This window comes from Crinia signifera, chromosome 19 (assembly GCF_055691185.1).
Source record: "Crinia signifera chromosome 19, ASM5569118v1, whole genome shotgun sequence".
Lineage (NCBI taxonomy): Eukaryota > Metazoa > Chordata > Amphibia > Anura > Myobatrachidae > Crinia > Crinia signifera.
Genome location: NC_139226.1, coordinates 135926638 through 135943034, shown reverse-complemented (window position 1 = coordinate 135943034; position 16397 = coordinate 135926638). Strand labels below are relative to the sequence as shown.

Genomic DNA, 16397 nt, shown 5'->3' with positions numbered 1-16397 from the left:
CTGATGACGTTCTCATAGGAAAGTCCTCCATGTAGCAGATAGAGGGGACGTGATCCCACTGATGATGTTCTCATAGGAAAGTCCTCCATGTAGCAGATAGAGGGGACGTGATCCCACTGATGACGTTCTCATAGGAAAGTGCTCCATGTAGTAGATAGAGGGTGACATGATCCCACTGATGTCGTTCTCATAGGAAAGTCCATCATGTAGCAGATAGAGGGTGACGTGATCCCACTGATGACGTTCTCATAGGAAAGTCCTCCATGTAGCAGATAGAGGGGGATGTGATCCCACTGATGTCGTTCTCATAGGAAAGGCCTTCATGTAGCAGATAGAGGGGAATGTGATCCCACTGATGACGTTCTCATAGGAAAGTCCTCCATGTAGCCGATAAAGGGGGACATGATCCCACTGATGTCGTTCTCATAGGAAAGTCCTCCATGTAGCAGATAGAGGGTGACGTGATCCCACTGATGACATTCTCATAGGAAAGTCCATCATGTAGCCGATAAAGGGGGACATGATCCCACTGATGTCGTTCTCATAGGAAAGTCCATCATGTAGCAGATAGAGGAGGACGTGATCCCACTGATGTCGTCCTCATAGGAAAGTCCTCCATGTAGCAGAAAGAGGGGGACGTGATCCCACTGATGACGTTCATATAGAAAAGTACAATATGTAGCGGATAGAGGGGGACGTGATCCCACTGATGTCGTTCTCATAGGAAAGTCCATCATGTAGCAGATAGAGGGGGACGTGATCCCGCTGATGACGTTCTCATAGGAAAGTCCTCCATGTAGCAGATAGAGGGGGACGTGATCCCACTGATGTCGTTCTCATAGGAAAGTCCTCCATGTAGCAGATAGAGGGGGACATGATCCCACTGATGTCGTTCTCATAGGAAAGTCCATCATGTAGCAGATAAAGGGGGACATGATCCCACTGATGTCGTTCTCATAGGAAAGTCCTCCATGTAGCAGATAGAGGGTGACGTGATCCCACTGATGACGTTCTCATAGGAAAGTGCTCCATGTAGCAGATAGAGGGTGACATGATCCCCCTGATGTCGTTCTCATAGGAAAGTCCTTCATGTAGCAGATAGAGGGGAATGTGATCCCACTGATGACGTTCTCATAGGAAAGTCCTCCATGTAGCCGATAAAGGGGGACATGATCCCACTGATGTCGTTCTCATAGGAAAGTCCTCCATGTAGCAGATAGAGGGTGACGTGATCCCACTGATGACATTCTCATAGGAAAGTCTTCCATGTAGCAGATAGAGGGGGACGTGATCACACTGATGACTTTCTCATAGGAAAGTCCATCATGTAGCAGATAGAGGGGGACGTGATCACACTGATGACTTTCTCATAGGAAAGTCCATCATGTAGCAGATAGAGGAGGACGTGATCCCACTGATGTCGTCCTCATAGGAAAGTCCTCCATGTAGCAGATAGAGGGGGACGTGATCCCACTGATGCTGTTCATATAGAAAAGTACATCATGTAGCGGATAGAGGGGGACGTGATCCCACTGATGTCGTTCTCATAGGAAAGTCCATCATGTAGCAGATAGAGGGGGACGTGATCCCGCTGATGACGTTCTCATAGGAAAGTCCTCCATGTAGCAGATAGAGGGGGACGTGATCCCACTGATGTCGTTCTCATAGGAAAGTCCTCCATGTAGCAGATAGAGGGGGACGTGATCCCACTGATGTCGTTCTCATAGGAAAGTCCATCATGTAGCAGATATAGGGGGACGTGATCCCGCTGATGACGTTCTCATAGGAAAGTCCTCCATGTAGCAGATAGAGGGGGACGTGATCCCACTGATGACGTTCTCATAGGAAAGTCCTTCATGTAGCAGATAGAGGGGACATGATCCCACTGATGACGTTTTCATAGGAAAGTCCTCCATGTAGCAGATAAAGGGGGACATGATCCCACTGATGATGTCCTCATAGGAAAGTCCTCCATGTAGCAGATAGAGGGGGATGTGATCCCACTGATGACGTTCTCATAGGAAAGTCCTCCATGTAGCAGATAGAGGGGAATGTGATCCCACTGATGACGTTCTCATAGGAAAGTCCTCCATGTAGCCGATAAAGGGGGACATGATCCCACTGATGTCGTTCTCATAGGAAAGTCCTCCATGTAGCAGATAGAGGGGGACGTGATCACACTGATGACTTTCTCAAAGGAAAGTCCATCATGTAGCCGATAAAGGGGGACATGATCCCACTGATGTCGTTCTCATAGGAAAGTCCATCATGTAGCAGATAGAGGAGGACGTGATCCCACTGATGTCGTCCTCATAGGAAAGTCCTCCATGTAGCAGATAGAGGGGGACGTGATCCCACTGATGACGTTCATATAGAAAAGTACATCATGTAGCGGATAGAGGGGGACGTGATCCCACTGATGTCGTTCTCATAGGAAAGTCCATCATGTAGCAGATAGAGGGGGACGTGATCCCGCTGATGACGTTCTCATAGGAAAGTCCTCCATGTAGCAGATAGAGGGGGACGTGATCCCACTGATGTCGTTCTCATAGGAAAGTCCTCCATGTAGCAGATAGAGGGGGACATGATCCCACTGATGTCGTTCTCATAGGAAAGTCCATCATGTAGCAGATAAAGGGGGACATGATCCCACTGATGTCGTTCTCATAGGAAAGTCCTCCATGTAGCAGATAGAGGGTGACGTGATCCCACTGATGACGTTCTCATAGGAAAGTGCTCCATGTAGCAGATAGAGGGTGACATGATCCCCCTGATGTCGTTCTCATAGGAAAGTCCATCATGTAGCAGATAGAGGGGGACGTGATCCCACTCATGACGTTCTCATAGGAAAGTCCTTCATGTAGCAGATAGAGGGGGACGTGATCACACTGATGACTTTCTCATAGGAAAGTCCATCATGTAGCAGATAGAGGAGGACGTGATCCCACTGATGTCGTCCTCATAGGAAAGTCCTCCATGTAGCAGATAGAGGGGGACGTGATCCCACTGATGACGTTCATATAGAAAAGTACATCATGTAGCGGATAGAGGGGGACGTGATCCCACTGATGTCGTTCTCATAGGAAAGTCCATCATGTAGCAGATAGAGGGGGACGTGATCCCGCTGATGACGTTCTCATAGGAAAGTCCTCCATGTAGCAGATAGAGGGGGACGTGATCCCACTGATGTCGTTCTCATAGGAAAGTCCTCCATGTAGCAGATAGAGGGGGACGTGATCCCACTGATGTCGTTCTCATAGGAAAGTCCATCATGTAGCAGATATAGGGGGACGTGATCCCGCTGATGACGTTCTCATAGGAAAGTCCTCCATGTAGCAGATAGAGGGGGACGTGATCCCACTGATGACGTTCTCATAGGAAAGTCCTTCATGTAGCAGATAGAGGGGACGTGATCCCACTGATGACGTTCTCATAGGAAAGTCCTCCATGTAGCAGATAAAGGGGGACATGATCCCACTGATGATGTCCTCATAGGAAAGTCCTCCATGTAGCAGATAGAGGGGGATGTGATCCCACTGATGACGTTCTCATAGGAAAGTCCTCCATGTAGCAGATAGAGGGGGATGTGATCACACTGATGACTTTCTCATAGGAAAGTGCTCCATGTAGCAGACAGAGGGGGATGTGATCCCACTGATGACGTTCTCATAGGAAAGTCCTTCATGTAGCAGATAGAGGGTGACGTGATCCCGCTGATGTCGTTCTCATAGGAAAGTTCTCCATGTAGCAGATAGAGGGGGACGTGATCCCGCTGATGACATTCTCATAGGAAAGTCCTTAATGTAGCAGATAGAGGGGAATGTGATCCCACTGATGACGTTCTCATAGGAAAGTCCTCCATGTAGCAGATAGAGGGGACGTGATCCCGCTGATGACGTTCTCATAGGAAAGTCCTCCATGTAGCAGATAGAGGGGGACGTAATCCCACTGATGTCGTTCTCATAGGAAAGTCCTCCATGTAGCAGATAGAGGGGACGTGATCCCACTGATGATGTTCTCATAGGAAAGTCCTCCGTGTAGCTGATAGAGGGTGACATCATCCCGCTGATGATGTTCTCATAGGAAAGTCCTCCGTGTAGCTGATAGAGGGGGACGTCGTCCCGCTGATGACATTCTCATAGGAAAGTCCTCCATGTAGCAGATAGAGGGGACGTGATCCCGCTGATGATGTTCTCATAGGAAAGTGCTCCATGTAGCTGATAGAGGGGGATGTGATCCCACTCATGTCCATCTCAAATTAAAGTCCTCCATGTAGTTGATAGAGGGGACGTGATCCCGCTGATGACGTTCTCATAGGAAAGTCCTCCATGTAGCAGATAGAGGGGGACGTGATCCCGCTGATGATGTTCTCATAGGAAAGTCCTCCGTGTAGCTGATAGAGGGTGACGTCATCCCGCTGATGATGTTCTCATAGGAAAGTCCTCCGTGTAGCTGATAGAGGGTGACGTCATCCCGCTGATGATGTTCTCATAGGAAAGTCCTCCGTGTAGCTGATAGAGGGTGACGTCATCCCGCTGATGGTGTTCTCATAGGAAAGTCCTCCGTGTAGCTGATAGAGGGGGACGTCATCCCGCTGATGACATTCCCATAGGAAAGTCCTCCGTGTAGCTGATAGAGGGGGACGTCATCCCGCTGATGACATTCTCATAGGAAAGTCCTTCATGTAGCAGATAGAGGGGACGTGATCCCGCTGATGACGTTCTCATAGGAAAGTCCTTCATGTAGCAGATAGAGGGGGACGTGATCCCACTGATGACGTTCTCATAGGAAAGTCCTGCATGTAGCAGATAGAGGGTGACATGATCCCACTGATGTTGTTCTCATAGGAAAGTCCTCCATGTAGCAGATAGAGGGGGACGTGATCCCACTGATGACGTTCTCATAGGAAAGTCCTCCATGTAGCAGATAGAGGGTGACATGATCCCACTGATGACGTTCTCATAGGAAAGTCCTCCATGTAGCAGATAGAGGGTGACGTGATCCCACTGATGACATTCTCATAGGAAAGTCTTCCATGTAGCAGATAGAGGGGGACGTGATCACACTGATGACTTTCTCATAGGAAAGTCCATCATGTAGCAGATAGAGGGGGACGTGATCACACTGATGACTTTCTCATAGGAAAGTCCATCATGTAGCAGATAGAGGAGGACGTGATCCCACTGATGTCGTCCTCATAGGAAAGTCCTCCATGTAGCAGATAGAGGGGGACGTGATCCCACTGATGACGTTCATATAGAAAAGTACATCATGTAGCGGATAGAGGGGGACGTGATCCCACTGATGTCGTTCTCATAGGAAAGTCCATCATGTAGCAGATAGAGGGGGACGTGATCCCGCTGATGACGTTCTCATAGGAAAGTCTTCCATGTAGCAGATAGAGGGGGACGTGATCCCACTGATGTCGTTCTCATAGGAAAGTCCTCCATGTAGCAGATAGAGGGGGACATGATCCCACTGATGTCGTTCTCATAGGAAAGTCCATCATGTAGCAGATATAGGGGGACGTGATCCCGCTGATGACGTTCTCATAGGAAAGTCCTCCATGTAGCAGATAGAGGGGGACGTGATCCCACTGATGACGTTCTCATAGGAAAGTCCTTCATGTAGCAGATAGAGGGGATGTGATCCCACTGATGACGTTCTCATAGGAAAGTCCTCCATGTAGCAGATAAAGGGGGACATGATCCCACTGATGATGTCCTCATAGGAAAGTCCTCCATGTAGCAGATAGAGGGGGATGTGATCCCACTGATGACGTTCTCATAGGAAAGTCCTCCATGTAGCAGATAGAGGGGGACGTGATCACACTGATGACTTTCTCATAGGAAAGTGCTCCATGTAGCAGACAGAGGGGGATGTGATCCCACTGATGACGTTCTCATAGGAAAGTCCTTCATGTAGCAGATAGAGGGTGACGTGATCCCGCTGATGTCGTTCTCATAGGAAAGTCCTCCATGTAGCAGATAGAGGGGGACGTGATCCCGCTGATGACATTCTCATAGGAAAGTCCTTAATGTAGCAGATAGAGGGGAATGTGATCCCACTGATGACGTTCTCATAGGAAAGTCCTCCATGTAGCAGATAGAGGGGACGTGATCCCGCTGATGACGTTCTCATAGGAAAGTCCTCCATGTAGCAGATAGAGGGGGACGTAATCCCACTGATGTCGTTCTCATAGGAAAGTCCTCCATGTAGCAGATAGAGGGGACGTGATCCCACTGATGATGTTCTCATAGGAAAGTCCTCCGTGTAGCTGATAGAGGGTGACATCATCCCACTGATGATGTTCTCATAGGAAAGTCCTCCGTGTAGCTGATAGAGGGGGACGTCATCCCGCTGATGACATTCTCATAGGAAAGTCCTCCATGTAGCAGATAGAGGGGACGTGATCCAGCTGATGATGTTCTCATAGGAAAGTGCTCCATGTAGCAGATAGAGGGGGACGTGATCCCGCTGATGATGTTCTCATAGGAAAGTCCTCCGTGTAGCTGATAGAGGGTGACGTCATCCCGCTGATGATGTTCTCATAGGAAAGTCCTCCGTGTAGCTGATAGAGGGTGACGTCATCCCGCTGATGATGTTCTCATAGGAAAGTCCTCCGTGTAGCTGATAGAGGGTGACGTCATCCCGCTGATGGTGTTCTCATAGGAAAGTCCTCCGTGTAGCTGATAGAGGGGGACGTCATCCCGCTGATGACATTCCCATAGGAAAGTCCTCCGTGTAGCTGATAGAGGGGGACGTCATCCCGCTGATGACATTCTCATAGGAAAGTCCTTCATGTAGCAGATAGAGGGGACGTGATCCCGCTGATGACGTTCTCATAGGAAAGTCCTTCATGTAGCAGATAGAGGGGGACGTGATCCCACTGATGACGTTCTCATAGGAAAGTCCTGCATGTAGCAGATAGAGGGTGACATGATCCCACTGATGTTGTTCTCATAGGAAAGTCCTCCATGTAGCAGATAGAGGGGGACGTGATCCCACTGATGACGTTCTCATAGGAAAGTCCTCCATGTAGCAGATAGAGGGTGACATGATCCCACTGATGACGTTCTCATAGGAAAGTCCTCCATGTAGCAGATAGAGGGTGACGTGATCCCACTGATGACATTCTCATAGGAAAGTCTTCCATGTAGCAGATAGAGGGGGACGTGATCACACTGATGACTTTCTCATAGGAAAGTCCATCATGTAGCAGATAGAGGGGGACGTGATCACACTGATGACTTTCTCATAGGAAAGTCCATCATGTAGCAGATAGAGGAGGACGTGATCCCACTGATGTCGTCCTCATAGGAAAGTCCTCCATGTAGCAGATAGAGGGGGACGTGATCCCACTGATGACGTTCATATAGAAAAGTACATCATGTAGCGGATAGAGGGGGACGTGATCCCACTGATGTCGTTCTCATAGGAAAGTCCATCATGTAGCAGATAGAGGGGGACGTGATCCCGCTGATGACGTTCTCATAGGAAAGTCTTCCATGTAGCAGATAGAGGGGGACGTGATCCCACTGATGTCGTTCTCATAGGAAAGTCCTCCATGTAGCAGATAGAGGGGGACATGATCCCACTGATGTCGTTCTCATAGGAAAGTCCATCATGTAGCAGATATAGGGGGACGTGATCCCGCTGATGACGTTCTCATAGGAAAGTCCTCCATGTAGCAGATAGAGGGGGACGTGATCCCACTGATGACGTTCTCATAGGAAAGTCCTTCATGTAGCAGATAGAGGGGATGTGATCCCACTGATGACGTTCTCATAGGAAAGTCCTCCATGTAGCAGATAAAGGGGGACATGATCCCACTGATGATGTCCTCATAGGAAAGTCCTCCATGTAGCAGATAGAGGGGGATGTGATCCCACTGATGACGTTCTCATAGGAAAGTCCTCCATGTAGCAGATAGAGGGGGACGTGATCACACTGATGACTTTCTCATAGGAAAGTGCTCCATGTAGCAGACAGAGGGGGATGTGATCCCACTGATGACGTTCTCATAGGAAAGTCCTTCATGTAGCAGATAGAGGGTGACGTGATCCCGCTGATGTCGTTCTCATAGGAAAGTCCTCCATGTAGCAGATAGAGGGGGACGTGATCCCGCTGATGACATTCTCATAGGAAAGTCCTTAATGTAGCAGATAGAGGGGAATGTGATCCCACTGATGACGTTCTCATAGGAAAGTCCTCCATGTAGCAGATAGAGGGGACGTGATCCCGCTGATGACGTTCTCATAGGAAAGTCCTCCATGTAGCAGATAGAGGGGGACGTAATCCCACTGATGTCGTTCTCATAGGAAAGTCCTCCATGTAGCAGATAGAGGGGACGTGATCCCACTGATGATGTTCTCATAGGAAAGTCCTCCGTGTAGCTGATAGAGGGTGACATCATCCCACTGATGATGTTCTCATAGGAAAGTCCTCCGTGTAGCTGATAGAGGGGGACGTCATCCCGCTGATGACATTCTCATAGGAAAGTCCTCCATGTAGCAGATAGAGGGGACGTGATCCAGCTGATGATGTTCTCATAGGAAAGTGCTCCATGTAGCTGATAGAGGGGGATGTGATCCCACTCATGTCCATCTCAAATTAAAGTCCTCCATGTAGTTGATAGAGGGGACGTGATCCCGCTGATGATGTTCTCATAGGAAAGTCCTCCGTGTAGCTGATAGAGGGTGACATCATCCCGCTGATGATGTTCTCATAGGAAAGTCCTCCGTGTAGCTGATAGAGGGTGACGTGATCCCGCTGATGACATTCTCATAGGAAAGTCCTCCATGTAGCAGATAGAGGGGGACGTGATCCCGCTGATGATGTTCTCATAGGAAAGTCCTCCGTGTAGCTGATAGAGGGTGACGTCATCCCGCTGATGATGTTCTCATAGGAAAGTCCTCCGTGTAGCTGATAGAGGGTGACGTCATCCCGCTGATGATGTTCTCATAGGAAAGTCCTCCGTGTAGCTGATAGAGGGTGACGTCATCCCGCTGATGGTGTTCTCATAGGAAAGTCCTCCGTGTAGCTGATAGAGGGGGACGTCATCCCGCTGATGACATTCTCATAGGAAAGTCCTCCGTGTAGCTGATAGAGGGGGACGTCATCCCGCTGATGACATTCTCATAGGAAAGTCCTTCATGTAGCAGATAGAGGGGACGTGATCCCGCTGATGATGTTCTCATAGGAAAGTCCTTCATGTAGCAGATAGAGGGGGACGTGATCCCACTGATGACGTTCTCATAGGAAAGTCCTCCATGTAGCAGATAGAGGGTGACATGATCCCACTGATGTTGTTCTCATAGGAAAGTCCTCCATGTAGCAGATAGAGGGTGACATGATCCCACTGATGTTGTTCTCATAGGAAAGTCCTCCATGTAGCAGATAGAGGGGGACGTGATCCCACTGATGACGTTCTCATAGGAAAGTCCTCCATGTAGCAGATAGAGGGGACGTGATCCCGCTGATGACGTTCTCATAGGAAAGTCCTTCATGTAGCAGATAGAGGGGACGTGATCCCGCTGATGACATTCTCATAGGAAAGTCCTCCATGTAGCAGATAGAGGGGGACATGATCCCACTGATGACGTCCTCATAGGAAAGTCCTCTTTTGCTGGGAACTCACCCGGCTTTGCGCCTCAAGTTGGATGTAATTGGAAAGGGATACGGTCACTAGGTCGACAAGCATTAAGGTTGACATGCAAAAAGGTCGACATGCAGGAAGGTTGACATGACTGAAAGTCGACATGGGTTAGGTCGACAGGTTCATTAGATTGACACAAGCATTAGGTCGACATGGGGAAGGTCAACAGTCAAACGGTTGAAATGGGATTCGTCACATATGTTTTTTGAGCCGACATGTGCCGACAGGTGGTATGTCTTGCCGTACCATCCACTAGGGCATGGTGAGAGAAAATAGTGTTCCGAGCGCATCGAGCCATGTGAGGGGACCCAGTTCCGTGTTTCAGTGTCCATGTCAACTGTGTCGAAATTTGAGACAATTTTTTTTTTAGCAAAACCCAATGCTGAACTTTTGACTGTCGACCTAATGCTTACGTCAACCTAATGACCCTGTCGACCTTCCTGCATGATGACCTTAATGCATGTCGAACTAATGGTGTCGACCTAATGCTATTTGACCATATTGTTGTCTACCCAATGATCCCAGCCCAATGCAAGTTTCTTCTTTTTCCCCCATATAACTTGCTCTTTTGTACGTACGCATGTGTGCCAACAGACCATATACATGTATTGCCCTCACTACTTGGGTGCATGAACTACCATAATACCCTGTAACAAGGGGTCCAGGATGGGGCACATTGTACAGTAAGACGAGGGATACACTAGTTTTCTTACAACTAACCCTACACTGTTTAAGAAGTGGAACCCTTCAGAAATAATCCGATCCCAGGAACAGATCAGTTCATCTTATTTTAGTATTAGACCTTTTCCCCGTAGGCTGAGATCCATTCCTACTATTATTTTACCTAACCCGTCCCACCTTAAACAGTCACTATGGTTTTTCTGACTGAAACTTGAGTTCTAACATCAGTCATGACCATCACAATAATAATTGTGGTATTTCTCTGTCTCAGTTAAGTGTGATGATATGACCTACACAGCAAGTTCCGGTGAGATCACAAGCCCAGACTATCCCGGTGTCTACCCCAAACTCACCAACTGCAAGTACAGGATTGTGGCTGAAGAGGGTTTCTTTATCCTCCTGAGGTTTCTGCACTTTAATGTGGAGTCGCATCCAGACACTGTGTGTCCTTATGACCGGCTACAGGTGAATGAGAGTCAATGTTAAAAGTGTACAAAGGGGACCAATTTTCCCAAACACAAACAAATACTGTAGTAGTAGTATTAGAAGCTATTAGCAGTAGTAGAGGCTATATTAGTATTAGTAGCAGCAGCAGCAGCAGCAGCAGTAGTAGTACAGCAGTAGTACAGTTGTAGGAGCTGTATTAATAGTATTAGTAGTATTATTAGTAATGAAAGTAGTAGCAAAAGTAGTAGTACTGTAGAAGAAGTAGTAGTAGCAGCAGTAGTAGTAGCAGCAGTAGTAGTAGTAGTAGTAGTAGTAGTAGTAGTAGTAGTAGCAGCAGTAGTAGTAGTAGTAGTAATAATAGTAGCAGCAGTAAACATAGCAGTAGTAGTAGTAGTAGCAGTAGTAGTAGTAGTAGTAGCAGCAGAAGTAATAGTAGTAGTAGTAGTAATAGTAGCAGTAGTAGCAGTAGTAGTAGTAGTAGTAGCAGTAGCTGTAGCAGTAGCAGTAGTAGTAGTAGTAGTAGCAGTAGTAGTAGTAGTAGCAGTAGTAGTAGTAATAGTAGCAGTAGTAGCAGTAGTAGTAGTAGCAGTAGCTGTAGTAGTAGTAGCAGCAGCAGTAGTAGTAGTAGTAGCAGCAGTAGTAGCAGTAGTAGTAGTAGTAGCTGTAGTAGTAGTAGTAGTAGTAGTAGTAGTAGTTGTAGCAGCAGTAGTAGTAATAGTAGCAGTAGTAGTAGTAGTAGCAGTAGCTGTAGTAGTAGTAGCAGCAGCAGTAGTAGTAGTAGTAGCAGCAGCCATAGTAGTAGTAGCAGCAAGAAACGCCAACGCGCGTTTCGCAAATGAGCTTTTTCAAGGCCAACCGGGCGGGCGCCCGGTAGCCACTTTTATACCAAGATCCCATCAATATTCATGAGGGCGGGGGTGTGTCCCCTCTTCCTATTCGTCCAAGTGCCATGAGTTGCAGCATTACTCATGTGTAAGTAAGCATAGTTCCAGTCTATCATAGGATCCTATTCTGCTTATAACTCATTCCAAGATGTAGCTACATTAATTTAGTGTTTTTCATATAGTTACCCGGGGACGCATACATATAATAATGAATGAGTTCAAACCCCCGATATAATGGGAGATGACCGATTTTCTTTGTTAACATTACAGATTTTTGTTGGTGTTTGTATATTAATACAAAGAACAGCTTATAAGCATAGTGCACATTATATTGTGCTATGTCATTACTTATTGGATGTGACCCTTTGTCTTAATCACTTTGTCTCCACATTCGTCTTTATTTACATGTGTATTTGGTCCATTCCGTTGCCCGCTTAATTAGCTGAGTATTTTATGAGATTTTGACAGCAATATGTAAGAAATAAATAAGAAATAAATTGTGGCTTGGAATATTAGTGATCTAGTGTGTCGTGACATATTCTTTATTTCCTGAATCAAAAATCAAAATGTGTGAAAGTATCAGGAGGATGTGATTAGCGTAAAACACCTACATCCAGGATAAGAATCTGGAATTATTGCAATTTATATAGGGAATACTCCTCAACCCCCTACAGATAGTGGAAGCATGTGAGTGTAAATGTCAGCTCTGGGGTTTTTCGTGTTGCCGGCTGTGACCGTGGTGGACCAGTGGAGGGCGCTGTGTAGTGGAATGCCGGGGGCTTGATGTATGACATACACAAGGGGACAGGAGCACAACGAACCAGAGTGTTGGCGGACTGTATACTCAGGTGTATTGGCTAGATAGGATGGAGGTATGATAGTCTCTATGGAGCACAATAGCTGTGAGTCAACCCAGGTGTTGACGGGGACTGTCAACAGGATCAGGACAAGATGTAGATAGTCTCTGATAGTGTTAACCGGCTAAAGAGCCAGAGAGGTGCTCAGTGAGACACCTGATACTCGACTGCAGGGATGGTATCGCAGGAGTCTTCTGGAGATGGAATGAACCAGGTAAGTAACAGCAGCTGGGAGAAATGCTGGAGACAGGGACACAGGTGAGCCTGGATATCCTGGAGCCTTGTGAACTTCCTCTGAACACAGGAGAACTCTGGAACAGGTAAAGCAATTGTTTAAGGCAAGGAGGACTCTGGGAAGCTGGCTTATATTCCTCCAGGTGATTGCTTGATTGTCTGCAGCTTGCAGCAGCAGACAGAACCAGGAAGTATGCCTTGAGTTACCTGGGATCATGTGACTGGTGCTGAACTCAGGGAGCCTCACTGGAGTTTTAATCACTGAGAATGCAGAGCAGCTGCAACAGCAGCAGCTAGGAAACCAGGGCCGGTGCTAGGGTGTCCGGCGCCCTCCTGCAAACCATAAATTTTGCGCCCTTTCACATTGCCCTTGCAACAAGCTGCAGCCCGATTGTGGGATCGTATGCAACATGCGATCCTATGGAGGATCTCAGGTGCATGTACATGTATGCATACACCATCTCAGTGCTGTGTCTGCAAAATATTGCAGGCACTAAAGGTGCCCATACACGCTGCGAGAATTGCATACGTTATGGGCTAGGCGCAGGGAGCAATGGGTAGGGGGCGGATCTGGACAGGACATGTCATCCAGGAATTTACAGACAGCGCTACATGCCTCAGCGCAAGTGTCCGTGAGGAAAAGGGGGCAGGTCACAGGAGGAGGACAGTGTGTGCGCGGTGCAGGGAGCTGCTCAGCCTCTCCATATTGTGTCCCGCTGTCAGACAGGCACTGCGGGCGGTGTGCAGGCTGTGTGCATTCGCGGTGCAGGGAGCAGCTCTTTATACTGGCTCCCGCCCGCTGTCAGACAGGCGCTGCGGGCGGCGTGCAGGAGGCAGTGACAGCGAGGGCTAAGGCAGCTTTAGCAGACCAGGGAGGGAGACAGCGCCTTTTCAGCATGGTGCCTCCCTGCTTTGCAGGAGCTGCTGAGTGGGTAGCGCCGGCCCTGTGGGAAACAAACAGGCATGGAAAGCTCAGAAAATAACTGTGAACCAAGTCAGGTTCATGACAGTAAATGTGGATGTGTATCCTCACATATTATTCTGAGCGAATGAAAAGAGTGGTGCCACACAAACAAATAATAATAATAATAATAATAATAATAATAATAATAAGAGAATTTTCTTTAGTGAATGAACTAGGAATAACCTGTGTGATATAGTGATCATATGGGCTGAAATAATATGTGGTGGGTAGCTGGTGATCAGGGTGGATCGTGACATGGTATAGAATATGTGTGTAGCAATTAAATTATCCCTACATAAGAAAGTGTACTGTGTGAAAAGTGCTGTCTATGCTCCATTAATATTTTGGAGTATAGTGTCCTACACAGGCGTGAACAATTGAAATAGCGTGGGGCAGATGATGTCCCGGTAATTATATGTGTCATCCCCAATTCATGAAGGAGGTGGTTTATTGGTCGGAGAGACAATATGACGGTTGTCACATTCCTCATGTGGGGCAGATGGTACTCCCTATTTATGCATAAGGCACCACTACCTTATGGGGAGGTGAATTACTGGTGCCAGAGTGAAAGAGTAGGTTAAACTATTAGTGATGTCCTACTCCAAGTCTGGTAGTCTTAGAGAAAGATGGTGTAATTATTCTCTTCATTGAGACCCAGGGTTGACATGGTTCCCATCAGGAAGATAAGTCTACTTTCTTGTTTCAAAAGTTCTCTATCCCAGTCCCCTCTCCTAATGCCCATCTTAACCTTTGACATTCCAAAGGCTCTCAGGCCTTTTGGATTCCCTTGGTGAAACCTCAAAAATGTCATGCAACTGGGGTGAGTGCCTTGAAATTTTCTTGATCTCTGCATTTTTTATGCTTAGGAGGTGCTCCGAGAGTCTCTTTTTTAAGGTTCTTTTAGTCTTCCCTATGTAATGTTTCCCACAGGGGCACTCCAAGTTGTAAATCACCCCCGCTGTGTCACATGAGATGTACTGTCCAATCTTCCAATTCTTGGTAAATTTATCAGTGTACGGATTTTGTTGGATCATAAAGGGGCATATTCAGCAAGTGCCACACTTGAACGATCCCTTCCGTGATATCCTTGGTTTGGTGTTTTTCTCCAGGTGGCTATGCATAAGGCTATCTCTCAGGTTGTGACTCCTTCTCCAGCTGACATCTACTGTGTCACCCAGGACACCACATAGATCTCGATCCGTTTTTAGAATGTCCAGGTGTTTATTAAGCACACCCTGGATCTCTCTCCATTCATGGCAGAAGGTTCCCACAAATCTTTTTTTATCCTGTGCCTCTACCTTCTTGGGTTTGGGGATAAGGAGTGACTCTCTGTCAAGTCTCGCTGTTTCTTTCCTGGCTTTCTGTATAGCTCGATTGCTACACCCCCTATTTTTCAATCTTTGACTCTTGTGCGTAGGAATTCCCCTTTGGGGAGACCCTTCTAAACAGGTGAAATGTGTGCGCTTTTTTGATGGAATAGGGAGCTAGTGGCCGTATTTTTGCAGAACAAATCTGTGGTGATGGAGCCATCTGCTTCGATGTTGATGTGCAGATCCAGATATTCTACTCCACTCTGACTAATGCTACAAGTAAGTTTGAGGTTCAGATCGTTCTGATTCAATAAGTTCAGAAATCATATGAATAGCTCCTTTTCTCCTTCCCATATAATCAATAAATCATCTATATAGCGTAGCCACAATAGGATGTGGTCCGTATAGATCTCGTTAGTTTCAGTGAAAACACGCTCTCGTTCCCACCAATAGGTACAGGTTCGCATACGTGGGGGCACATGTGCTCCCCATCGCGGTCCCCTGTACCTGGAGGTAGTAGTGGTCCTCACACATAAAGTAATTTTTGGTGAGTACGAATCGTAGTAACTTGATGATAAAATCATTGAGAGGTACATCTTTGTCCATACTTAGGAAATAACCTTTTGGCCTCGATGCCATAATCGTGGATAATGCTGGTGTACAAACTCTCAACATCACATGTTATGAGCCATGTGTCTTTTTTGAGGTTAATGCCCTGCAATTTGTTTATTTAGTATGTCCATTGTATCGCGTACGTGTTATGGTAACGTTGTTACATATTTCCTCAAATGGGAATCCACAAATTGACTGGCCTTTTCTGTGAGACCCCCCATACCGGATATGTTCGGTCTCCCTGGGATGTTCTCCTCACATTTATGGACCTTAGGTAACAAGTATAAGGTAGGGATTTTTACATTTTTGACCTCCAGAAATTCGTATTGGGTCTTGGTGATGGTACCCACTCTGACCGCTTTATCTCTTGATATGTTGTCATGTAGTCACGAGTGTGGTTGAAGGTGAGCCTCTTGTAGCATGACCTGTCCTCAAGCTATCTTTCCAATTCTTTGGTATACTTCTCTCGTGACCACAGGACGGTATTCCCCCCCCCCCCCTTTGTCCGAGGGCTTGATTACAGTATCGTCCCAGTTTTTTTATTTCATTTAATGCTGCTCTTTCTTGAGGGTTAAGATTGTTATTGGGGACATGTGCATGCTTCCTTGTCTCTATTTTGTCAAAATCTGCACTGACCATTTCTAGGAATACCTTTACCTGAGGGCAAATCGAGAAATCAGGGAGAAAAGTGGATTTTTTTCTCAAAGTCTTGGTGGGTGTACTCACAGAGGGATTCTCACTTTCGTCCGA

At 47.0% G+C, this 16397-nt stretch overlaps 1 protein-coding gene across 1 annotated transcript in view; it reads left to right on the top strand.

The window, feature by feature from the left end:
* Positions 1 to 16397, top strand: part of MASP2 (MBL associated serine protease 2) — a 93548-nt gene that overhangs the window by 47781 nt on the left and 29370 nt on the right. Inside the window, exon 5 of the mRNA XM_083163427.1 lies at positions 10611 to 10804. Coding sequence (XP_083019553.1) covers positions 10611 to 10804 — 194 coding nt within the window. The remainder of the gene's footprint in view (positions 1 to 10610; positions 10805 to 16397) is intronic.